The sequence below is a fragment of the Lithobates pipiens genome, unplaced genomic scaffold (assembly GCF_037356315.1).
Source record: "Lithobates pipiens isolate NorthernLeopardFrog02 unplaced genomic scaffold, aLitPip1_a1.2 Scaffold_13, whole genome shotgun sequence".
NCBI lineage: Eukaryota > Metazoa > Chordata > Amphibia > Anura > Ranidae > Lithobates > Lithobates pipiens.
In genome coordinates this window covers 225,859,550-225,886,588 of record NW_027507718.1, presented here as the reverse complement: position 1 = coordinate 225,886,588, position 27,039 = coordinate 225,859,550, and the positions used below count along the sequence as shown (strand labels likewise).

General features: G+C 41.1%; 1 protein-coding gene across 1 annotated transcript in view; it reads left to right on the top strand.

The window, feature by feature from the left end:
• Positions 1 to 26,345, top strand: part of LONP1 (lon peptidase 1, mitochondrial) — a 44,764-nt gene extending 18,419 nt beyond the window's left edge. Inside the window, exons 6-18 of the mRNA XM_077476278.1 lie at positions 3,755 to 3,884; positions 4,059 to 4,142; positions 4,708 to 4,928; positions 5,471 to 5,609; positions 7,459 to 7,637; positions 9,392 to 9,479; positions 15,280 to 15,402; positions 15,594 to 15,710; positions 16,269 to 16,409; positions 16,514 to 16,679; positions 18,742 to 18,950; positions 22,055 to 22,219; positions 25,910 to 26,345. Of these exons, the coding sequence (XP_077332404.1) occupies positions 3,755 to 3,884; positions 4,059 to 4,142; positions 4,708 to 4,928; positions 5,471 to 5,609; positions 7,459 to 7,637; positions 9,392 to 9,479; positions 15,280 to 15,402; positions 15,594 to 15,710; positions 16,269 to 16,409; positions 16,514 to 16,679; positions 18,742 to 18,950; positions 22,055 to 22,219; positions 25,910 to 26,059 (1,912 nt within the window). The 3' untranslated portion in view covers positions 26,060 to 26,345. The remainder of the gene's footprint in view (positions 1 to 3,754; positions 3,885 to 4,058; positions 4,143 to 4,707; positions 4,929 to 5,470; positions 5,610 to 7,458; positions 7,638 to 9,391; positions 9,480 to 15,279; positions 15,403 to 15,593; positions 15,711 to 16,268; positions 16,410 to 16,513; positions 16,680 to 18,741; positions 18,951 to 22,054; positions 22,220 to 25,909) is intronic.
• Positions 26,346 to 27,039: the final 694 nt, after the last annotated feature.

Here is a 27,039-nt window from a genome sequence, read left to right as displayed (position 1 = left end):
ACCCCAAAATCCCAAAAAGTAGTACAGAAACTACTTTTTAAAATCGGTGCACGATTTTTCACAGCCTAGCCACATACAGAGGCCCAACATGCAGGGAGCACTGTCAGGTGTTCTAGGGATCTCTAGGAGCACAAATTACACATATAATTTCATGACGACGTATCACACTTTTGAAGGTCCTGGAGCATCAGGAAAATGGAAACGCTCACACACTCCAACGTATATTCTATGAGGCATTTTGCGTAAGCTGCAAGGCCTCTTCACGGGACCCTGCATATTGCTTGTAGTCTACTGAACTTATAAACATCACCACAATGGTAGCACATGCATTAAATGTATAGATGAGGGGCAGGTGGGCCTGGAGGCAGCCCAATCCCCCTTAAAGGAACAGGAGTTCACTGGACACCCAACGGATTGGGAGGGACACTGGGGACAATTCTAGCTGGTATCCATTTGAAATCCTCTTTTGCTGCATACGCAACATCTTTTTTTGGTGTCTTTGGCCTGCTTCAGATGGTGGAATGTTGTCCAGGAAGTGGTGATCATGAAGTTGGCAAACGCCATCACAGCAAAGGTTTTCTTGGGGTGGGGGATCGGCTTTCCGTGGATTTGGTGTAGCTTATGTATGCATTATAAATGGCCAAAAGGATGAGATATTTTGATATTATGATACTGCAGCGCTGGCACTGGGCCTGGGCATTTATTGCAGAGGGCCTATCACTGGCGGCAGCGCTGTTACGGGACCTGGGAATTTGTTCTCGAGGCCTATTGCTGGCGGCAACGCTGGTACTGGGCCTGGGAACTTTATTCTGGTTACTGGCAGCTGCCTGGTTTCCAGAGCGCCGTGCACTTTTATGAAGGACCCATTCTTCCTCCGATTCATATGCCAATCCGCTGCTATCAATCAGTTCAAATGCTGAATTTGATTCCGAATCAGAATTTGCATTGGAATCTGATGAGACCTCACCGCTGCTCTAATCAGTCATTGAGATGGGTGGCAGGTGACGGTGGCTGGTGACGTTCACCGATGGGCCGTGCGGCGGGTGACGTTCACCGATGGGCCGACTGGCGACGATCACTGAGGGGTGACGGGTGCACCACTGACGGTCATTGACAGTCTCTAATGTCACGGGTGCACTCTATGGGCACTGATGTGAATGTTGGGTGACAGGTGCAATGGGGGAGGGGTTGAGGTGATGTGACAGGTTCTCTGTGTTATGCAGTACACTAATGCCGGGTACACACAATCGGAAATTCGGCCAGAAAAAGACAGATGAGTTTTCGGTCGGAAAATGTGACCGTGTATATGCACCATCAGACTTTTTTGCTGGCCGAATTTCAGCCAGCAAAAGACTGAGAGCAGGTTCTCAACTTTTCAGTCAGAAAAAAGTTCCGATCGGAAAAGCCAATCGTCTGTAGCAGTTCCGACACCCAAAATTTCGACACATGCTCGGAATCATTTAAACGTAATTTTCTCGGCACATCGTAGTGTTGTATGACTTAACTTTCAAAATTTCGGAGAACTTTTATGTGACCGTGCGTATGCAAGCCAAGCTTGAGCGTAACTCCGTCGGAAAAACCATCTAAGATTTTTCTGACAGAAAATCTGCTCGTATGTACGTGGGATAAGACCCCTTTCACACTGGGGTGCATTTCAGGCATTTTAGCGCTAAAAATAGCACCTGTACAGTACTTCTCAAGCCATCCAAGTGTGAAAGTCCCAGTGCTTTCACACTGGGGTAGTGCGCTTGCAGGACGGGAAAAAAAGTCCTGCAAGCAGCATCTTTGGGGCGGTGCGGGACCTTTAGCGGAGCTTTAACGCTAATGCTGGCACCACCCCAGTGTGAAAGGGGTCTAAAAAAAACAGATTGGTAACTCGCTGCTCCTGGCTCGTCTCATCTCACACTGGAAATGGTGTGTGAGGAGGCAAGAGGCGGTAACAGCCAGTTACCGGTCTTTGTTTACATTTTGTGATCGGCTGTGAATGGATCACAGCTGGTTACGTGGTAAATGGCCAATGGCTGTTTACCAGTGTTGCTGACAAGCAGTGTTCCCGGGAGCACGCCACCAACAACTTCCCCATGCAGCGCGCTCCCTACCGCACGCATTTGCCATGTTCACGGGGGGGTTTAAGTACCCCTTGTGATCACCCATTGTATCACTGCCAATCATGTAGTAAACAGCCATTGGCTGTTAACACCCATCGGTGACTAGCTGTGCCTTGGGGACACCCCCACTGACAGTGCAGGGCTGCGCGCACCCAATCTTGTGCATGCCCTGTTTGAATGGCCCGACGTCATATGATGTCCGGCCAGTATGAGCCGCTCCGGCATTTGAGGGTGGGCGGGCAGCAACTGGTTAAATAGAAGCAGTGTCCTTGGCTGTAAAGGATAGGAGGGTTTAATTCTGCTTTAAGGCTGTTAGCAAATTGGCCTCTACAAACTCGTCGGTGCCTAAAAATGCCTAAAATGGGAGCAACTGAGCATGTGCAGAGCAGGGTGAGGCAGTATATTACTGGCTTTTAAACAGTATAGGTACTATATTTTTAATATTTTACATTACTTTACTCTACCTGCAAAATTGGCCAGTCTGAAGTGATCTAGGAGGACTTAGTCAGAAAATTAAGGTTCCACTTTAATGTTCCTTGCTAAAGCACATTATTTTCTAGCAAGTTGTAATGGGTAAAGTTCCACTTTAACCCTTTTGCTGCCAGTCCATATGGACCTGACAGGGTGGGGGGGGGGGGGGGGGATTGGTTGTAGCCACTGGGATTGTGTGTGAAACTGATACACGCCCCCCCCAGTACTGGTGCACGCCATGCCATGTTTTCCAGGATTCACTTGCCCATCTGCGGGCTCGGGCAGATCTAACATCTGCTAGTGTTTTGGGGCACCTAAGAAGATGGGACAAAGTACTATATGTACTTTGTCATATAAGGAACTAAATTTAAAAAAAAATTGTGATATTTCTTCTTTAAGGTTTCTACAGACTCTGAATATCAAACACATGCTGAATGATCTTTCTTAGATTATTGCACAAACATTCTTGGTTTTTGTCGGGTAAATGTGCAAATTGTTTGCTTTGGAGGAGGAAGTGGGAGTACTGTGCAGACATAAGTACTAGCCTCCTAGGTAAAGGATTGCTCCATTTTTAGATTTATGGTGCAACATTTTTCCTCAGACATATACTTTAAGGTGCCCACAGTCATAAGAAACTGTACCTAAATTCAGACCTTTTTTTTTTTTTAAGATTGGATACAGTGGTGAGGGGCTAGAACCACTATTAAGTGTTTATTGCAGTCTCCACTTGTGAGATTCACTCTCTAATGGTGTTGTTCACCAATGAAATAAAAAAAATCTTTTTCAGATTGTTGTGGGTAGATGGGTTTCCTAAAAATATGCAAAAAAACAATGTATTTTTATAGTAATGCTTGTGAATTCAATACATTGAGCTTCTGTCTCGCCAGCAGTGGATTTTTATTTAAATTTGCTGTTACTTTACATTTACATTACTTTGTGACCATTGCGAGAGACGGCCACAGTTGTTGCTAGCTTTAATTGCTGAGTTCAATCCGTGATCTTGGCTTTCGTTCATAGTTCAGCTGAGTGAAGCACAATCCCGCTACAGCTAAACCACGTACATGGGCAGCAGCTTAGAGCATTGTATGTGTTGTACTTTTACAGTAAAGCATATGATATGTATAATGATATGCATTGTTGAAATATGCGGTTTTCTTTCCTGTTATCTATGTAAGGGAATCTGTAATGCAGATGATGCAAGCTGGACAGAGAGTGGTGGACAATCCTATTTACCTAAGTGACATGGGAGCAGCACTGACTGGGGCCGATTCCCACGAATTGCAGGATGTGTTAGAAGAAACCAATGTAAGTAGAGGTGATAAAACCTTGATTAAATGCACACGGTGATCAATTAAAAGCATTTTTATATTGGTAAACAAAAATTAAGTGATGTTCTTTTAGCCTTTGCATGACACTTCTTTGGGTATTTCTATCACATAAGCAATCCTTAAAGTTTGTGGGCTTTTTTTCCTTCTACAGATCCCAAAACGCCTGTACAAATCTCTTTCATTGTTAAAGAAAGAATTTGAACTAAGCAAGCTACAACAGCGTCTGGGCCGAGAGGTAATTAAAGTATTTTTTTTTTTTTCTTTAGTGATTGCATGGCCAGCAAGACCTTATTGTGTCTCCTCAGATATTTAGATCTAAATGTAAAATGTTACTTCAAAGGCCATATGTGGCATAGATTATCCATTTAGAAAGGGTCAATGTGGTACGATAAGTAACCTGTTATATTACAGTGCTATACTGCAATACCAAATAATTTGTAATTTAAAAAAAAAACGCTCACATTGTTTAATATGAAATATTTAAAAGTGCTTTAAAAAAATCCTTTAAAATAATGGCAGTTCATTTTGAACATATGAAAAATTAGCATAGGTATAAAAAAAATAATAATAATCAAAGCAGACACAAAGGCAGCTAAAAGTATAAGCAAGCTTGAATTCTCCTATAAACCCCAAGCTTGGTCTTGCAACTTCCTAAATGTCTGTCATTGTACATTAAAGTTTGAGTTTATCCTAAATTGCAAATACAAAAATCAGCACAGGGGACAGAACTTACTGTTTTTGGTTTAGGAGAAATGTTAGTCCGGTCTTGTGACAAGCTTGTTGTTTCTGGTGCCGTGTAGGTTGAAGAGAAGATCAAACAAACGCACAGAAAGTATCTCCTACAAGAACAGCTAAAGATTATCAAGAAAGAGCTTGGCCTGGAAAAAGAAGACAAGGATGCTATTGAGGAAAAGTTTAGAGAGCGTTTAAAAGACCTCACAGTTCCTAAGCATGTCATGGAGGTCATTGATGAAGAGCTTAGCAAATTGGGACTACTTGACAACCATTCCTCTGAATTCAAGTGAGAAACAGATACTGTCTCCTACTTAAGGATAGACCAAGGCTCAAAATGTAAACTCCTGAGCTACTTGCCAGGCCTCGGAAGTTATTCAACACCAGTTGCACTCCACAAATCTAAAGTTTTCTTTTTTTTTTTTTTTCCCCCCCCCCCAGAGTGTGCGGTATGCCAAAGATACACAACTGGTTAAATATTAGTGATCTTTTAACGTTTGGGGTTTTTTTTGTTTGTTTTTTTTGCTAAAATTTTAAGGAAGGGAAGGTGAATGTCTTGTCCATAAGAAAAGATTGGGCTTTAGCTATAATTTCTTCAGTGCAGATAAAACTAAAAGCAGACACCCGAATAATTCTGAGCAACATCAGCTTTTCCTTTGTACTTATTAAAATGTTGGGTTTGTCAGTATCATTTTAGTAGTGTCTAGTCTAGAGACTGATTTTGGTTTTCTAAATGTTTTGGTGCATTTTGTTTGCTTTAGCAATTATCTGTGTTTTGCAATGCTTTGATCTAATACCATTATCTAATATGGTATTTATTCACAAATTTAGTGTCACAAGAAACTACCTTGACTGGCTAACTTCCATTCCTTGGGGAAAGTACAGTCAGGAGAACTTGGATTTGCGTAGAGCAGGGGAAGTTTTGGAGGAAGATCACTATGGAATGGAAGATGTCAAAAAGAGAATACTTGTGAGTATGTTGGGGATATAGCCTTATAGTTAACCACTTATAGGCCTTACAACGTAGAGCCATGATCCTGATGTCAAAATTTTCAGCTGTCACTGAGCTTTACTATAAAAGTGATCTGAGATGTATGTGGACTATAGATCTTGGGAAGTAAAAACTTTCATTTTGCTACAGCTTCTTTATATTTTTTTTATGATGGTTTATAATGTATACAGTTATTAACAACATAAAAGGTTTTGTAATATGCAAGGAACAAAAATGTTTCTATCTTTGTCAAAAGGCCCCTTGTAACCGCTTGCCATCTGCCTTATTGCAGTTTTACTGTTTACAGGGTGGCAGCTGTGTGGCGGATATATACGCCTGATCTGACACGTCCGAGTAGGGGGCTCACGTGTGCTGCCGGTGGCTAATTTCTGCTGGGATTACACACAGCGGAAGCCCATTGGCAGGTGCAGAGGGTACTCGATATAAACTGGAACCCGGCGATCGTCAGGCAGAGACACAGAATCTGCCTATGTAAACAAAGTTGATCTCCGTTCTGATGGGGGAAGGGATGGAGTTTGTGTGCCTGCAAAGCGGGAAATAAATTCCATCTCTTCCCCTAGTAAAAGCACCCAACACAGTTCACATAAACACTGGTTAGACACCTGGGTAACCCATTGATGGCCCCTGAATTTAACCCCTTCCCATCCAGTGTCATTAGTACAGTAAGAGTGCATATTTTTTAGCACTGACACTTTTTGGGACTGATACAGTGTCAAAATGTCCGCCGCAATATCAAAGTCCTGCTATAAGTCACTAATTGCTGCCCTTGCTAGTAGAAAATAAAAACATCCCTTAGTTTGTAGATGCTATTACTTTTGCACAAATCAATCAATTCACGCTTATTGGGATTAAAAAAAAAAAATATGTAGCAGAATACATATTGACCTAAATTTATGAAGAAATTAGATTTATTTTTGTTTTATAGCAGAAAGTGAAAATATTTTTTTGTTTTTTTTGTTTGTTTTTTTTTTCAATATTGTCTACTTTTTGCTTTTATAGCACACAAATTTAAACCTAGAGGTGATCAAATGGCACCAAAAGAAAGTTCTATTTGTGCGGAAAAAAAGATAACATTTATTTGGGTACAGCGTGCATGACCATGTAATTGTACTTTAAAGTAACGCAGTGCCGTGTTGTGAAAATTGGCCTGGTCATGAAGGGGGGTAAATATTTTCCGGAGGTAAAGTGGTTAATTTACATGTAACAATCAGTGTTTTTTAAATTTCTTCGAACCCCCAAATATTTTTTATTTTTTTTTAAAGCTGAGGCCCTAGAGAATAAATTGGTGTTTTTTGTTTTTTTTATGTCTCGCGGTATTTGCACAGTGGTTTTTCAAATGCAAAGTTTTTGGAAAAAATACTGTATTATTAATGCAAAAAACATAAATAGCCGTTTTTTTGGTAAAATAGAAAAGATGAGGTTATCCCGAGTAAATGGATACCAAATCTATCATGCTATTAAATGTGCGCAGCCGTGCAACTCCAACAAACGGCGGGTACGTCGCTAGTTGGCAAATGGTTAAGCTGTGTATGGTGGCCCCCTTTCTATTTCCATTAACAAAAATGACAGACAAATTTCCTCCCTCCACCATTCCCAAAAAAAAAAAAAATCCCTTTCCCTCTTCTGGGCAAGACTTTGTAAGTAGTGAAGAGGCAGTGGCCAATCGGACTACAATTTTTTTAGTTGCAGCGTCATAGGGGACTAAAAGACCTAAAGTCACTTTAAGTCTAGGGTAAGATGGTTAGTTGAAACACAATCCTTTTAATAAGTAGCTACGATGTGACCATTCTGTTTTAATATTTTACAGGAGTTTATAGCTGTAAGTCAATTGCGTGGAAGTACCCAGGGGAAGATTCTTTGTTTTTATGGGCCACCTGGAGTGGGTAAAACTAGCATTGCCCGTTCCATTGCACGTGCATTGAACAGGGAGTACTTTCGCTTTAGCGTTGGAGGAATGACTGACGTAGCTGAGATTAAGGGTCATAGGTAAGAGATTGTATGTCTCAAGGAATTTCTTAAGTGAATAATGCTATATCCTATGAAAATGATTTCTGTACTGTGGTGTAAAGAACTCCTTTATGCAGCTGATGCAATTGTAGCAAACATTAGATAGAATCCTCCAGGAAAATGAATAAAATACACCCTTGTGGTGGACCCCCACCCCCCCTACGCTGCAAGGATTAAATGCTCATTATGTGTGTAGGGCAGAGATGAAGACCTCCCTTACCATACACCCTGCTCCAGCCAGCTCTGGTGCTTTCCTCCTGCTTCCAAAGCTCCAGGTTTTTAGATGAATTCTTGGGGTCCTCATGCGCAAATCAGGGACTTTAACCCGGTATGTTATGCTGAGGAGACTGAAGTGTGATCAGTGTCCGTCACAGATCAGTTCCAGGGGACCATTCACAGCACTGAAGGGAGCTTGCTGGAGCAAAAGGAGTAAGTTAAGCATTTACTCCATTGACCTCTTTTCATGTTGGATTGACCTCCATCACTGCGGCATGCCATCATCACCTGCTGTCACCGTTGTCGGCCGGGCTGTCAGTAATAATTTTGATCGAACGAAAAAAATGAACGCTTAATCTAGGAATTAATCGTTAATTTCCACAGCCCTAATATATATATATCAGTGTTCTGCAAAATGCATTAGCCCTGACTCAAGCTGAAATCTGGGCTCTCACTTGACAATTTTTTTTTTTTTCTATTTGCACCACTTTGCTTAACAAATCCAAAATGATGCCACATTTATCAGGTTATAGAAAAGCGAAGTGTCTTGCCTATTGAAGGCTAGCCTGTGCAAGATTTTTCAGTAGACACCAGCTCTTTTTCCATATTGTTATTAAAAAGTATAAATTAAGTTTTATAATGTATACAAAGAACTTGTAAGGGCCGGTTCACACTGCGGGCGATGCGAGGCAACACGACTTGCCTCGCCGCGATCTGACAAGTCGCCCCCGTTCTGTACAATGGAACCATTCTGAGAGGAGCGACTCGAGTCGCTCTGACTCAGAAAAAAGGTTCCTGTACTACTTTTGGGCGACCTCGGGGCGACTTGCATTGACTTCTATACAGAAGTCATTTGCAAGTCGCCGCTGAGGTCGCGGCGAGGCAAGTCGGTGTCGCCTCGCATCGCCTGCAGTGTGAACCGGCCCTAACTGTTTAAAGGATAAGTTCATCTTTGGGAACATGTTATTTGTTCCACTTGTTTTTAGAGTGGCACATATAATATGTTCTCACTGCTTCAGCTGACCCCCGATCCCCTCTCTCCCTATGACAGCAGTACAGGGAGAAGTTCCCCGTACCAGGTGTCGCTTTGAATAAAGTGCAGCCGTGCGGGGCTCCACTCACACAGCCGCGTCATTCATTCGCAGAGTTTTGTAAATTAATGAACTACAAGTATCTACATCCTTTGGAGATGTCGACTTCTAGTTCTCAATGGACTACCATTGTGCTGTTGAGAGCTATGGTTGTTCATAGATTCTTCTTGCCAGTGTGAAGCTTACACTGACAGTCTGTATGGAGCTCATGATATGCTGATAGCTGGTCCAATGCTTTACAGGCTCCTACAAAAGAAAAATTAGTACGTATACTGCCTCTTCTTTTTTTTTTTTTTTTTTAAGGTGAACTTATCCTTTAAGGGAAACCTGCGATTTTTTTTTTTTTTTTTTTTTTTTTTTTTTTTTTTTTTTTATGCAAGGAATTAGAAGCAGATTCACTTAACATACTTTTATGCCCTCTCACAGGAGGACTTATGTTGGAGCTATGCCAGGGAAAAGCATACAGTGCCTGAAAAAGACAAAGACTGAAAATCCTCTTATTCTTATTGATGAGGTAAGCTGCAAAAAATGAATACTGTATGCCTGAGTTGTAATGCAGTGGCAAATTTTGTTGGTATGCATTTGTGAATCTCCAGATCTATTGTTTTATATTGGACTTTTCTCTTGCTGTTAAAGAGAAATTTACCTTTTTTTTTATTTTTATTTTTTAAACAAAAAGTCACCACGAGGAAGAGCAGAAAAGCTGTTTCCCATGCAGTGTACAGTTTGGCTCTATTTTCAGCTTGCTGAGAAAAGGGCTAGATGCTGGAGACAATATAAATCCAGCTTGCATGTGCAAGAGTTAGATCATCATTGGCTGACCAATGATGGCGGATCACTGCAGGACCCAGAATAATTGGTTACAGAGATGGTGGTAGCAAGAAATGCAGCAGTGACAGGATATTGGATCAGTCATTGTCACAGAAGGAGGAGTAGCTCAGTGCCACCTTTTGCAAGTATACAGTGCATACTTGTAGATTATGGAACAAGCTCACGCCCACAAACACGTTTACATCTGATTTAAGGAACACAGTACACTTCTGGGGTTATTGCCCACATTTCCTAATTGTTGGGCACGTATTAAAATGGGTTCTCCAGTCCCACATCCACCCAGCTTCCTCTGTAGCATAGACGCCATCATTGGTAACTTCATATGGTAACATAAAAAAACCTTGGATTAAATAAACTACTACCATGGACCCCCCCCCGACACAGATATCTCCCACAGAATCCCTGCCACTTTTGGTCTCGTATACACTACATGTCTGGGTCTATTGCCTGCAGGGGTGTCTGTCTACAAGGCTTATTCCCCTGGTATTTTTGTTCGGTGACCTTGCATTTCCCTCGACTCTGCAACCCTTCCACTTCCTATCATGGGCCAAGACTTCTAGAGCATCTGTCTCGGATCATTATCTCTTTCCAGCCTCCTGCCACACTGTCATAATCCTACGACTGTTTGGCTTGAATACTCGCAGCTCCGTTTTCGAATGATGCCCTTTTCTGTCATACGGACGTTCAATCCTTCTCCAATCTGAAACACCTGTACGCGGTACACAAACATTTCCTGAATGAGACACATCCATCAAACCCACGCCTTTTCTCTAAGTGGCAAGAGGACCTTGCTCTTACTGAGTATAACAGACTGGGATAAAATACTACTGTTTACTCACAAAGCTTCCATAGCTACCAGAGCTCAGGAGCCTAATTATAAGATTTTATCCAGATGGTATTGATGCCCTTATGTCCTGCATAACATTGACTTCTCTATATAAAACATCTGCTGGAGGTGCATGCATGCCCCAGGTATTATGGTACATATAAGGGGGATCTGCTCATTCATCACCCGATTCTGGGATAAAATCCTTCAACTGTACCATAAACTGGTCGGAACTGGGTTTCCTAATGATCCTCTGATTACACTGTTATCGGTGATGCCTGGGTCCTATAAGCAAAATAAGAAAGGCTTACTCCGCCATTTTTTAACCGCAGCACTTACTGTTCTATCCAGAAACTGGAGTAAATCGCGAACCCTCCCCTCTGGTTGTCTGGGCCCGTGAGATGGACTCCTTAAAGCCTTGTACACATGATCGGATTTTCCGCAGACAAAACCTCTGACTTTTGTCCAAAGGCGAATGCCAGGAATTGTCAGCCAACAAACACAAACTTAGTGACGTACTACATGGGTTTTCTGTTCTTTAGCGCCCTCATTTGGGCTCCTTCTGCTAATTTCTTGCTTAGTATAAGTTTAGTGAGTGTTGATTTGCGCTTTTCATTTAGTTTCTAAATGGCTGTTCATCAACCAGACATGTTGTGGAATCGGAGATGTCTTATTTATTATTGGCCTTGGAGTTATTACTTTGACCCAAGTCCAGTCCAGGAACAGGAGGAGGAGTTCATGGACCAAAAATTTTTTTCTTTATTAAACGTGACCAATTATGTTTTATGCCTTTGTAGCGGGAGCTCCAGGAGAATAATACAGATGATTTTCGGAACTATCTGCGGATGATGGACCCCTGCTTTTCACCAACTCTTGGCATTGTTGACCCCCTATATTAAGAAGCAGGGCATATGCATGAGGCTCTTATTTTATTTTTTGGTTGAATAATAATGATTTGATTTGTTTAATTTTCTATATTTTTGGAGGCATAGAATGTACTTTTTGGTTAAGTTCTATTGGCAGATAGCATGTCTAATTGTATTTGTTTTCTTTCTTTAATGCACAATAAAAAAATTGTGGGAAATATTTGGCTATTTGGAAAAGTAGGCAGTTAGATTTAAAAAAAAAAATGCAATATAAAATTGACAAGGGACACCAACATAGTTGTATCTTTGATCGTAAAAACTGTGGGATAATGGTGTTGTGGTAACTTGCCCAAAAAAAAAAAAAGCATAGTATTATCATTATTGATATCGCTAGACAAAAAAAAAGTGAACTTTTTTTTGCAATAACTCCATCAGTATCGCCAGCAAAGCAGCTTCATTATTATCGCATTAAGAGGCAAATGTGCGCTGCATTTTGAGAATTCATAATTTGCCACGTTACAAATGTCAATTCTCCATTACGAATGCTAGTTTAGAAGGCCGACCCCTTCTGGCTTTTCCTTGCTTCTGAGCATGAGTGTTTGTACTTTTGTCCAACGGACTTGTGTACACACACGCGGCTTTAGTCACATGGAACAGATGGTCTCCTGGAAAAATTATAATTGGACAGGAACAGTATTTTGTGGAATTACTTTAGATATTCCCCAGAATTCGCCACATACTTCTCTATTCTACTTATTGGGAAATTAAGCTGAGTGTCTGAGAGTCACAAGCACTGCACCCCTCGAAGTTGTGGAAAATAGGCAAATTTTAAGAAAATTGGGTTTTTGAGGTGCTACACACAAATAATTTAGAATAAAAAAGTTTCAATATTTAAAGATAGACTGTAAAAAGAAAATCATTTTACATGTCCTATGCAGTTAATTCAATTCACTCAACATGTTTCGCTATAATTTAGCTTCCTCAGGAGATAGTTGTGGATGCTGCACATGTAAACACTATGAAAGAATATATACTTAATAATTGAAAAGAAAACAAGTTGAGCTTAACATACAAAAAAAAATACAGATCTTCCTTTAAACTATACATTAACCCAGTGATTCTCAACCAGGGTTCCGTGGAACCCTAGGGTTCCTCCAGAGGTTGCTAGAGGTTCCTTCAGCATTAGGCAATTTCTGCCGACCAGATAAGTTCCCACTGACACCATTCATCTTTTTAGCTATCTGTAAGGAGGTAATTCTTCCCAATGATCACAAGTGTAAGGAACATTCCTCTCACTGACCATCAAATTAATGTATCATGAGTTGTAGAGTTCTAATTTTTAGCAGGGGTTCCTCGAGACCGGAGAACTATTTCAAGGGTTCCACTGTGTTGAAAAGGTTGAGAGACTGCATTAACCAATTGCCGACCACCCATCGCAGTTATACTGCGGCAAGGTGGCTCGGCTGCCCAAATTGCCATAGGTGTACGTCAGCTCATGAACTCTTTTGTGGGCGTGCGGGGGAGCCAATCGATGGCCACCTGCGATCGTTCCCTGCAGTGACAGAATGGGGATCTGCCTGTGTAAACAAGGCAAATCTTTGTTCTGATAGGGAAGATCACCCAGATCCTGTATTTCTGCTATGCAGGAAAATTAATCTGTGTGTTGTCCCAGTGAGGCCTTCCCCCATACAGTTAGAACACAGCGTGAGGGAAACAAGCTGATCGCCCGGTTAACCCCTTCCATGCCAGTGTCATTAGTACAATAGTGCATATTTTTAGCACCGATTTACTGTAGTAATGTCACTGGTTTCCAAACAGTGTCAAAAATGTCCATTGGGTGTCCAATCTGCCCGCCGCAATGTCGCGGTCCCGCTAAAAATCACGGATTTTTTTTTTTTAGAAATGTTTTATAGCAGAAATTTTTTAATTTTTGGTTTTATAGTGCAAAAAATAAAAACCGCAGAGATGATCAAATGCCACCAAAAGAAAGCTCTATTTGTGGGAATAAAAGGACATCAATTTTGTTTGAGTACAGCGTCGCACAACCCCGCAATTGTCAATTAAAGCGAATGCAGTGCCGTATCGCAAAAAATGGCCTGGTCAAGAAGTGGGTAAAGCCTTCTAGGGGCTGAAATAGTTAATGATACTTGCAGTGGTAGGTCCTCTGGAAAGAATACTAGTCCTGTATAAATACATCAGATAGTGTAATATAGTTTTACTGTTGATTTTTACCTTTGTATAAAGTTTGAATATTTTTTTTTTTTAATCCAAATTCTCTTTTGTGTGTAGCACCTCTGTACAAAGGGTACCACCACAGCAGAATCTGTTTTGCCTGAAACCTTAAACAAAATGTTTCAAAAAGATTGGTTCCAAAGACTGAAAGGCCACTTGCTCCAGTACAGCTTCTGTTCTAGTGTTTTTTTTGGGATGGGCTAATATCCTAAAATATCATTGACCTTCAGTGCAGCAGATCCGACTAGTCAGAAACCCATGGTGAAAGCACTCCTCATCCTGCTGTTTGACATGAAGGTACAGCACCATACTTCTGAGATCATTCCTCTGCTTGCTGTCTACACTTGCCAGCATGTTCTCGGCAGTACATGTGCATGCAGCAGAACCTGCCTGGATCCTAGTGCTGACCCTTCCTCTACCAGGCCGCGTGCTGCCATACAGGGCTTTACACGAAGCTTAAATCAAGAGCGTCTTACACAAGTTGCAGTTAAAATGCATGTTTAAGTAACTGCATAACTGCAAGTTATGTTTTTATATCCATTTTGGATTTGTTTTAAAGCCTCCAAATTGTTCAGAATAAAATTAAAGGGTAACTTCACTTTTGTGGGTGGGGAAAAAATGGGCAAGAAAAAATAATATAGTGTATACAATTGTGACACAAGTCATTTTGTAATCGAATGTTAATTAAAAATTACTTTTCCTTTTCAATCTGCAGCCGCTGTAATTTTCTGAAAATGCAATGTAATATGGCTATATGGAGTTCTGTACACAATGTGTATTGACCACCCCCCAGAAACATAATTTCCTGCTTGTGTGATTGACTCACAGATTTTCCCAGAAGTCTCCCTAAGATACAAGTCAGATTTCTGGCATCCTCTGTAGCAAAAATTAAATTTTTGGTGAGGTACTCCCAATAGGAACACGTGTAAAGGGATGCAGGGCCAGCAGATTGCCTCATTTGTGCTCTGCACTTGTACAACTTTTTGATAATTGGGAAATCACTCCCATTAGACCCACTCAGCACAGAGGAACAAACAGTGATTTCTTCAGAATAACAAAAGGTAGGAATCGGCAACTAAGGTTGTTATAATCTATGCAATGTACATCGATCACCCAGAGGGGAATGTGTTGTTTTTTGCAACAAAAGTGGAGTTTCGCTTCAAAGATCAGTCTAATAGAACTCTTGGAAAGTCTTGGGGTGGAGAGGCCAAAAGCCATTCCACAACTACAAAAGTATGGGACTGTGATCCTTTTAATTACAAAATGGGTATGCTTTCCAATCGGTTGCTTCATTGGAGAAAGGGTATATAGGTTGTTGTCTCTTCATGAGGGTCATCATGTTTATCTCAGGTGTGTTTTCTTGGAGATGACCAGGAAAGCATGACATTTGGCTGGTAAAATATTGAACGTTGTAGACAGTGCTTTCTGTGACCCATTTTTTTATGATGCTTGTAAACACTGCTCTTTTTATATATTTGGTGAGACTTCAGCTCTTTCATCCTGTGAAAGTCTTACTTTTATCTCTTGAGAGAAAATCTTATGTTTTATTTCTTCCACAGGTGGATAAACTTGGCCGTGGGTACCAAGGCGATCCATCCTCTGCCCTCCTTGAACTTTTGGATCCAGAGCAGAATGCAAACTTTCTGGATCATTACTTGGATGTTCCTGTTGACTTGTCTAAGGTAACTTGACTACAATTTTTTTTAAAAGCACATAAATATATAGCTTACATTTGTTACATGCTAACACTCCCTCCTGTTTTTTTTTATATCAGATCTCCATATCTAGGGTGTTGCTGCTCTTTTTGTCTTACTTGAATTGTAAGCAGTAAGTTTTATGTTCTCATAATGAGTTCTATATGAACATTTCCCAGGTCCTTTTCATCTGCACAGCCAATGTTACAGAAACGATTCCAGAGCCTCTGAGAGATCGTATGGAGATGATCAATATATCTGGATATGTGGCCCAGGAGAAATTGGCCATAGCAGAGGTAAGCTATCCCCTGTATTTTAATATGCATGTACTGTGGGTGTGTGCCTGTGTACACACAACAAATCCTCCGTTTTAAATGCAGAAATGTTACAGCAAATCCAAACAAAAAAGCAAGCGAATTTGCCGGTCTGAGCTACTAGCTCAGGTCATTTCCTGGCTGACAGGCTGTCTCCTACTGGGTTCCCAAAAACGGGCAGCACAGCTATATTTTTGTGTTCTGTCGTTATTCAAACTTTTAACTGGCAGGCTCCCACAGCAGAGAGAGAAACCTAAGCATTAGTTTAGTTGGCTTGCATATACAAAGACCCGTTTACAGCTCAGACAAATGAGTTTTGGCTGCCAGATAAGATATGGACATAGGGACGTAGAAATGGAGGATTTGTTTCACCCAAAGCTGTAAAAAGCCTCATCTGGACTTCAGAACAGCGCTTATTAGGATCTAAGAAAAGAAAAGGTTTTCTCTGCCTCACTATAAACCCTTGACAAGACTGCTACCAGGCCAACATCAGTGTGTGTGTATATATGTGTATATCTGACTCTACTGTTTTGTTTTCAGAGGTATCTAGTGCCACAGGCACTTAATTTGTGTGGGCTGGGTGAAGGAAAAGCTAAAATCACATCTGAGGCACTTACTGTATTGATCCGGCAGTATTGCAGGGAGAGTGGAGTACGGAATTTACAGAAACAAGTAGAAAAGGTGGGTGAAATTTTTAACTACATTTTTTTTAATATACGCTATGTTAACTTGTGAGAGGAGCACTGGAGATGAGCGTTCTTGTAATTGGCTCTTTTTTTACTTAGGTACTTCGGAAGGCTGCCTATAAGATTGTAAATGGGGAGGCTCAGTCTGTGGACGTAACTTCATCCAACCTTCAGGATTTTGTTGGAAAGCCAATCTTCACTGTAGACAGAATGTATGAGGTCACTCCACCTGGGGTTGTGATGGGCCTAGCATGGACTGCTATGGGTGAGAATCAAAAATCTATTGCAGTACTACTTGTGTTAATAGTTCCATTCAGGTTTGTAATATTGGGTGGTGAAACTGTAAATGCTTACGTTTTCACAAGCAGTTACTTTGACATCCATTGTTTTACCTGCTCAAACCTTTGCCTCTGTGTAGAGCTGTCCTTGGGGAATGAGATAATATATAGAGCATTTGTACATGTATGGTGGGGTACTCTGCATTAGTGACTAACACACACACACACACACTCTCACACACACACTCTCACACACACACTCTCACACACACACTCTCACACACACACTCTCACACACACACTCTCACACACACACTCTCACACACACACTCTCACACACACACTCTCACACACACACTCTCACACACACACTCTCACACACACACTCTCACACACACACTCTCACACACACACTCTCACACACACACTCTCACACACACACTCTCACACACACACACACACACACACACTCGCACACTATGAAGGTCATGTTAATGAAGATGTGCTGCTAGTAATGGAATTAACAAAAAAGCATCTTAAAGTGGATAAAAACCCGATTCATGAAATTTGACCTGGGAACATATCTGTAATGTTTACTTATCTCTCTCCAGAGCGATAAGTCCTGTGTCTTTCTGCTGTTTTGTCCCTCTGTTATCAGCATGATACTTCTGACAAGTTCTCTGACAACCAAGATAAAACTAGCCTGAAATTTGTGTCAGGGTGGGTGCTATATATTGGCAGAGAGCTTGTCTTGTGGAGGGGAGCGGGTTTTCTTTTTACCTTTCTTCCAATCAGCTGTCACACATTGAATGCCAAGACTATATTCCTACTGCTGAATGAGGAAGTAAAAATTCAAACACAATGTTAGAATTCTAAAGACTATAGAAAGCTGAAGGCAGCAGAGATGCATGTAAACCGTAGGTAGAGAGATTTCTTTCATCTCTGTGTATCATCTGAGGCTGGTCACTTCACTGGGTATAGGAGAGGGTGTACATCCACTTTAATGAAATTACTTGAATGGCACCAAAACGTAAAATATTGAAAACTGATTTATCCTATACACTACCAACAGAAAACTTGGGCATCTGTCATTGACCTAAAGAAAACTACTTAACTACTTAACCACTTGAGGTCCACGCTATAGCCGAATGAGCCTATAGCCATCATAGGACGTCCTTCCCTTTTGCGCGCGCGCCCCCTGCAGGGCACATGCTGTGATCACCGATCCGAGTAAGGTTTTGATCCCGGCCCCTCACACGTGATCATCTGTCAGCCAATGACAGATTTCGTGTGGTGCATGACACTGGTGTGGTGCGGTGCATTGATACTGATTTCGTGTGGTGCATGTATTAAGGTGATTATAGGAATTGTTTGTATCGCCATTTAGGTTAATAATGAATAATAGATTTTTTTGGTTTTATAAAAAAAATTTTGTGCCACATATCTTTATTTTAGGTTGGGTATACCCACTCACAAACTAGATTATCTGCTTTTTAGCAACAGCAGTCGCATATCTCTTGATCAATTACAGAAAAAAAAGGAAAATGTTGAAATATGGAGGTCTTGTTACAGATGAGAGCTTACCTGCAGCCTGCCCTGCACATTCCATCTATTTGCATGTAACCAAAGACCCGTTACTGCTTTTTTTTTGGGTATAGAAATCGAAATATAAAGCCCCTTTTTTCAGAAATAAAAGGCTGCTTGGTCTGAATTTGTCCAATCTTGGTAAAGTCTCGATTATAAACTAAAGCCATACATTAAAGACCAAATAAAGTCTTCCTCTTCAGTCGTACCTACAGGTAAGCCTATAATAAGGCTTACCTATAGATACTGTAAATATTTCCTAAGCTTGCACCGTTTAGGAGATATTTACTATATACTTTGCTGCCGACATCATCGGCGCACGCGTACTGAAGGAGCGGCTGTTTCTTCAGGGCCCTTGCCGTAATCACTGCTCCGGCCAATCACAGCGATTTTACAACCTCTTTAATTGTGGGCTTGGTTTATGCAAATTTTGCGATAACACTGTTCACCATTTGTTAATTTCAGGTGGTTCTACCCTGTTTATCGAGACTTCTCTTCGACGTCCATTGGACAAAGAAAAAAAAGATGGTTCCCTTGAAGTAACAGGACAGCTTGGGGATGTTATGAAGGAAAGTGCCAAGATTGCATATACATTTGCTCGTGCCTTCCTGATGAAGAAACAACCAGATAATGACTTTTTGGTTACCTCACACATTCATTTGCATGTTCCAGAGGTAAGATTTACTTTTGAAAGTGCATGTGTTAGCTATGAAAATTATCATTATTAAATCATATTTTGATGTTGCAGTAATAAAAACGCTAGTAACAATTAATAGAGCCCTGTGGCCAAACCTGTGGTCTGAGGCAATGTGTGTCCGTTTGATAATGGGTGCCTGGCCTTTTCTGGACCTCAGAAGAGAAAGCAGGAATGAGAGCATTGAGTTGTAAAGGGGCCATAATGGCAGTGATAATCCCTGTTAGCAGCTTAGAAAAGCAGCTGTGCATTAAGCTGTTTGGTCACTGTGTATATGTTCTGTTGGCATGAGAGCTTCTCAGTGACCAATTATGGAAAGTAGTTCAAAAGATAATCTTATGCTCGGTCCAACATTTTAAATGAGATTTTATATTCTAACACGATTTTTACTGTCAAAAGTGAAACCCATGTGCATAATTAACCACTTGACCTCCAGAAGATTTACCCCCCTTCATGATCAGCAGATTTTTGCAATACGGCACTTTTATTTTAATGGACAATTGTGCGGTCGTGTAACGTCGAACACAAATAATAAAATAATTACAAATAAAATTTGTAATTTTTTTTACCACAAATAGAGCTTTCTTTGGTGGTATTTGATCACCTCTGCGTTTTTTTTTTTTTTTTTTTTTTGTTTTTTTTTTTTGTTTTTTTGCGCTATAAACAAAAAAGACAGACAAATTTGAAAAAAACACAACATTTTTTTATACATTCTGCAATAAAACATCCAATAAAAATGTCTTCATAAATTTAGGCCAATATGCATTCTGCTACAAGTTTTGGCTAAAAAAATAAAATACAAAAACACAATAAGCGATCATTATAGCGCTTACAAACTATAGCGCTTACAAACTATAGTATAGCTTTATGGAATTATTTTAGTCATTTATTTTTTATCTTTTATACTAGTAATGGCAGCACTCAGTGACTTATAGCGGGACATCGATATTGCGGCAAACAATCAGACAACGGACATTTTTTTTGGGGACCAGCGACACTAATACGGTGATCAGTGCTAAAAATATACACTCACTGTAATATGGCACTGGCTGGGAAGGGGGTTAAACATCTAGGGCAATCAAAGGGCTAACTGTGTGCATAGCCAGTGTTTTTGTGTACTGTTGGGTGCTTTATGGGAAGAGATGGATTGAACACAAAATAAATCCTATGCCCTGCACCCGCAGATCGGTTTCTGCTGTGAATAATCACAGCAGTAGTGGGCTGCCGGCATCATGCGTGTGCCCTCTGCAGGCGGAAGTGCAGAATCGCGTTATATGTATGCAATCCTGCACAGTAGAGCCGCCCTATAGCAGTAAATCTGCTTTGGGGCGGACAGAAAGTGGTTAAAACCATATCACATCACAAAAATGAAATGTAATGCATGTGGTACCTGCATATTTTTTCCCTTTTATTTTTACCTGGTGATTCTGCCACTACCACACTTTGTCCTACGATGCCAACACTCCCTCACCATACTGTATTGGGACAGGAGAAGGATAGGACTACTGGGATCTCCCTGTCTCCTCTTGTCTGTAACAGATGGACAGGGTCCTGTAATAGCATAGCACCCAGCATAGTATCCACAGGATGGCAAAAAAAATAAACCTTTATAAAAAAAAATGTTCCAATTTGTCCCAATGGGGAAAAAAATATTCTAGTTCCTCTAAAGCACTCAAATAATAATGTTAATATACAGTTATATGCTATTTATTTTAGCAATACATCCAACTTTGTTTAAAAAAATAAATAAAAAATTCATATGTCCAGAGCTTGTTCCTGATGTAGCCCATTCCCCATGTTAACAGCTCTTACATTGAAGGAGTTCTTCTATATACATGGTTAAAGTTTAGTTTTCTTTGTGGTCACTCTTCCTTTTTATATTCAATTTTATTTTATTTTTTATATATTATATATCTCCCACAAGTGAGTACACCCCTCAAATTTTTGTAAATATTTTATTCTCTTTTCATGTGACAACACTGAAGAAATGACACTTTGCTACAATGTAAAGTAGTGAGTGTACAGTTTGTATAACAGTGTACATTTGCTGTCCCCTCAAAATAACTCGGCACACAGCCATTAATGTCTAAACTGCCATTTTCCCTCTCCGGTGTCATGTGACTCATTCGTGGTACAAGGTCTCGAGTGTGAATGGGGAGAAGGTGTGTTTAAATTTGGTATTATCGCTCACTCTCTCTCATACTGGTCACTGGAAGTTCAACATGGCACCTCATGGCAAAGAACTCTCTGAGGATCTGAAAAAAAGAATTGTTCTACATAAAGTTGGCCTAGGCCAGTGATGGCGAACCTTGGCACCCCAGATGTTTTGGAACTACAGTTTACATGATACTCGTGCACTCTGCAGTGTAATTGAGCATCATGTGAAATGTAGTTCCAAAACATCTGGGGTGCCAAGGTTTGCCATCACTGACATAGGCTATAAGAAGATTGCCAAGACCCTGAAACTGAGCAGCAGCATGGTGGCCAGGACCATACAGCAGTTTAACAGGACAGGTTCCACTCAGAACAGGCATCGCCATGGTCAACCAAAGAAGTTGAGTGCACATGCTCACCGTCATATCCAGAGGTTGCCCCTGGAAGATAGACGTATGAGTGCTGCCAGTATTGCTGCAGAGGTTGGAGGGGGGGGGGGGGTCAGCCTGTCCAAGCTCAGACTATACATTGCATCATATTGGTCTGAATGGCTGTCGTCCCAGAAGGAAGTCTGTTCTAAAGATGATGACTCCAGACCTAAACCCTATTAAGCATCTGTGGGGCATTTTCAAACGGAAGGTGGAGGAGCACAATGTCTCTAATAACCACCACCTCCGTGATGTCATCAAGGAGGAAGACTCCAGTGGCAACCTGTGAAGCTCTGGTGAACTCCATGCCCAAGAGGGTTAAGGCAGTGCTGGAAAATAATGGTGGCCACATACAAAATGTCCAAATTGGGCCTAATTTGGCCCAATTTTCACTTAAAATATTTAGAAAAATGTGAGGGGGGTGTACTCACTTTTGATGAACCTTACGCAACAATTTTTTTTTTCATTTACAACAAGTGATATACAGTATTGCTCTTTTTAGGGTGCTACACCAAAGGATGGCCCTAGTGCAGGCTGCACTATTGTTACTGCTTTTCTTTCCTTGGCTTTGGGACATCCTGCTCGCCAAAATGTGGCAATGACTGGAGAGGTGTCTTTGACAGGAAAAATCCTACCTGTAGGCGGTATCAAAGAAAAAACTATAGCCGTGAGTATGAGATAAAGTACCTCAAATCCCCATGCTTACTCTCTGCTTGTATCACTGTGACAGTATAAACATTCTGAAGATCAGCTAATGTCTTGTGAACCTTAATGTGTCTAGTAATACATTTTACAGTAGGAATGCAGTGTTAGAACAGCCAAGCAGATAAAAGATGAGAGGACTATGCTCCAGATATAGTAAAAAGTCAACCATACATACACACGTGTACACACACACACGCTTGTTCTTTTTATATTGTATTATGCTGTATACTGGTTTTAAAGTGTTTTTCTACTTAAAAAATGTATTTAAAGTGGTTCTAAAGGCTCAAGGTTTTTCAACTTAAAATTGATATTAAAGCCTTGTGTTTTTTTTTGTATATACTTCCTCTGTGCAGTGGTTTTGCACAGAGCAGCCCAGATCCTCCTCTTCTCGGGGCCCTCGCCAGAGCTGCTGGACCCTTTCTCCTGCTCTGTGTGTCCATTTAGACATGGAGCCATGGCCCTTCCCCATCTCTCTCCTCATTGGCTCACTAACTTTGAGTGACAGCTGTGGAAGCTAATGGTGCCCGCTGCTGTCTCAGCCAATTAGGAGGTAGAGTCCAGGACAACCAAGGTTCTTGTGCAACATCGCTGGACTGAGATGAGGCTCAGGTAAGTATTGGGGTGCTGCTGCACACAGGTTTTTTTTTTTTTTATCTCAGTGCATAAAATGCATTACGATAAACCTTCTGCCTTTAGAACCCCTTTAATGCATTCTAATTATTAAGGTATAAAGTCTTCTGAGTGCAGCCCCCCATATACTTACCTGAGCCCCATCTTGTTTCAGCAATGTGCATGAGAGCAGTGCCTCTCCCGGTTCTCTCTTCTCATTGGCTCACACAGTGCTGTCAATGAGGAGAGAGCAGGGGCAGGGTGAATGGACCACAAAGCTTAGCCCGGGAGCCTCATAGCAAGAGGCTTGCTTTTGGCATTACTCAGCAGGGGGTGGAGCCAGGAGCGCCGACAGGGGACCCCAAAAAAAAAAAAAAGAGGATCAGGGCTGCTCTGTGCAAAACCATTGTAGAGAGCAGGTAAGTATAACATGTTTTTTTTAACTCTTTCCTTCAGAATCACTTTAAGTTGTGGCTATGTGCTGGCAGGCTGCATTATTCGTGATTGTTTATTGTACATGATCTCCTACCACACCTCTACCCTCCGTTGAAATAAATTGTCTCTACCTCTGCTGTTATTCTTTGTAATGTAAAAATCTGGCATTGGCAATTAAATAGCTCATAAATGGCTTCACCATAGACCTTGGACATCATAACAAAAAAAAAGTATATTCCCAGAATTCAGGTGTAGATTATATAGATATAGATATATATATATATATATATATATATATATATATATATATATATAGAGGGAGAGAGAGAGAGAAATGCTATATATATATATATATATATATATATAGTGTGTGTGTATATATGTATTGGCTGCCCAGCAGCAGTCAGCCTTTTTATATGGTGATATCTAGTACTTTATAATCACAGAGATGCAGCATAACATCCAATGGCAGAATCTTTCACATTCCTGGTTGGGGAGGGTTAACGTAATTAAAATGAACGTATTGCCCAGAGTCTTATTCCTCTTCCAAATGATTCCCCTGGGGGTACCTATAGGTTTTTTTGCAATTTTACAGACCATGATCTCCCGCTATGTCTGGAGGAACAGTCATCCCAGAGTGTCTAGGGACGTCTTATATCGTGCCAAAGATGCTGGGGGTCTGGCCCTTCCAAACTTTAGGTTGTATTATTATGCAGCAGTACTTTCCAGGGTGGCAGACTGGAAGTACGCTGCTAACACCAAGCTGTGGGTGTCCATGGAGCGCTTTTTGTGTGGGGCAGACCTCACGGTTGCACCGTGGATCCCTCGAATACACAGACGCCTTGGCAATGACACCTCTTCCCTTACTTCCTCCACCTTGGCTATATGGGACAACCTTCACAGACAGTGCTCCTGGTCTTACAACTCCCCTCTAATGCCCCTTCTTCACTATCAGTACTTTCTACCGGGTCTGCTAGATCCAGGCTTCCGGGCCTGGTCCTCGGATGGGCATCTGATGATACACCAAGTCCTCCGGAACTCTACCATTAAGTCTTTGTCGGATATACTCGGTGCTAAACCAGCTACACTCCTTGACAGGTGGCGATATGCTCAGTTACGCTGCTTCCTGAGGGCCTTGCCCCAACCACTGAGAGGTTCCGAGACTTTGAATGAAATTGAGGTAGTGTTCTACCCCAAAGACCCCCCCCCCTACGCTGCATTTCACTGCTCTATAAGGCCCTCATCAGACTCCTTCACAACTCATTCCCGCCCTATCTGGCCAAATGGGAGGATGATTTAAATATCCGCCTCACAGATTTACAAAAAAGGAAGGTACTACAACTATGTCATGTTTCATCCATTGCTACTCAAATTGCCGAAGTTAATTATAAATTGCTCACCAGATGGCACTACACCCCTGTGAAATTACACCAGATGTTCCCTGAAAATTCCCCGTTGTGCTGGAGGAACTGTGGATTTAGGGCCACTCATGCACACATCTGGTGGTCATGCCCCCTTATTCAGCAGTTTTGGTCTGACATCATCCAGATTACACAACGTATCACTGGCATCCTCCTCCCTAATGATCCCTGGACCATTCTCTTCCATGCTACTACAGATCCGGTGGGCCGGTACAAACGCTCCATCATCCCCCACTTGCTGAACGCAGCTAAGGCACTTATTCCTGCCTTCTGGGGTCAACCCAAGATCCCGTCACTGAAAACCTGGATGCATAAAATAGCGGCAGTTTACCTCATGGAGGACTTTACTCATACTAATAAGAATACCTCTCAAAAAACCCTCTTGACTTGGTCTTGTTGGAGGGAATTTACCTCAACTACATTCTACAAGGATATCTTAACGCAACCCCACTGAGCCGTGTATGCTGAATGTTACCACGCAGGCCACCGCTCCCCCCATCCTTCCCTTCCCCTCCCTGACTCGTTTCTGTTCTTCCTGCCCCCCCTTTTTCTTTACACTCTCTTGCCTTTATCTGTTCTTTAATTACACTTCTCAGTTTCTATGATAGACAACATGATGCCCGGTCCTTTTATAGGTGCTGCGCACCTTGTTCATAACCTCCAGAATGTTTGTTCCTTTGGCACTTCCGTTATTATTGTTTTACTGTACTGATTCCAAGCTGCTCTAGTGCTAATTGATCATCCTGCCCCCTGGTTTGTGGGATTGGGCATTGATTGTATGTTTGATTGTATGTTTGATTGTATGTTTGTTTGTGAATTCTACAGTACATGTTTGTTGTTTATCTCCAATAAACATTTATTAAACAAAAAAAAACATCCAATGGCACCACATCCCAATACTACATGTATACAAAAAGAAAGGAGGCAACAAAGGCTAAGGATTTTAAAGGCGCCAAAGAAAATCCAGTACTTTTAATCCACTCCCTGTAGACTGGTCTCCATTTAGCGTGCATGCACTGGGTCCAGTCATAGAAAAAAAAAAATGCTCATTAGGCATGTCATTTTATAATTTATTGGGAAAGACTAGGGGAAATTAGTTATGGGTTAGGGTTATGGTTTCAGTCCGTCTTTTAATGCCTTTTAACTAGAAGAATAGCATGTTTATAATAACATATATCTCTTTGCAGGCTAAAAGAGCAGGTGTCACCTGTATCATCCTACCATCAGAAAATAAGAAAGATTACTATGACCTGGCCGAGTTCATCACTGAAGGACTAGAGGTGCATTTTGTTGAGCACTATAAAGAGATTTATGACATTGTGTTTCCAGCTCCCTGATGCCATCCCTATCCAGGATCATTCATTTCGGTGTAAACCACTGGAATAACGTGCTTGATATTGCTGCTGCGCAGCCCACATTTATTATGGCTTAATTTACTCTTTGCCTTAGTATATATGATATTCAATTAGTAAAGTAATTATTAAAACATTTTAACTACAACTTTGTACTGAAGTAATGGCCATTCTGTTTCTCTCGATCACTGTGTGGTAAATGAAGAAAAGTAGGACCAAGATTGTGCTATTTGTGAACCAGCATCTTAATAAATATATTTGTTTAGCCATTTTTCAGACTGTGGTAATCCTTCCTCATTCTAAAGTTTTATACATTTCTTCTGCAATACCTGTTAATTGGATAAAAAAAGTATTTAACACTCACAATGTTTAGTTTACTGGGAAAGCGTGATTATGGGCATGGTACAAGAGATGGACAGAGATTGCAGATATGATACAGGAGAAGGTCGGAGACTGGTATCATAATACAAGAGATGGCCAAAAACTGTGGACCTGGTACAGGAGATCTTCAGAGACTGTACACAAGATGCAAGATATGGTCTGAGACTGTAGACCTTTGTACAGCAGATGCTCATAGACTGAAGACAAAGTACAAGAGATGTTTAGAGACTGCAGACATGAAAAAGGAGCTGTTCAGAAAATGCAAACCCAATGCAAGTGATGGTCAAGACTTGGGGGGGGGCATGCTACAGGAGGCTGTCTGACTGTGAGCAATGATATAGGAGTTGTTGGAAACTGAAGACATGCTTCAAGACATATTACATGAGATTTCTAGAAATCACTGCTATAACAAGCCAATAGGGAAACTCTGATTAGTATCTGCAGGGGCCCCTAGGGCTGCACAAAATGTGCCAAAGATCCACAGGTTGGACACCATGGGCTTGATTTACTAAAATGAGAGCAAAAATTTTTTTTCTTATTTTTTATTTTTACACCGTTCTTTAAAAAAAAAAGTGTCACTTTTA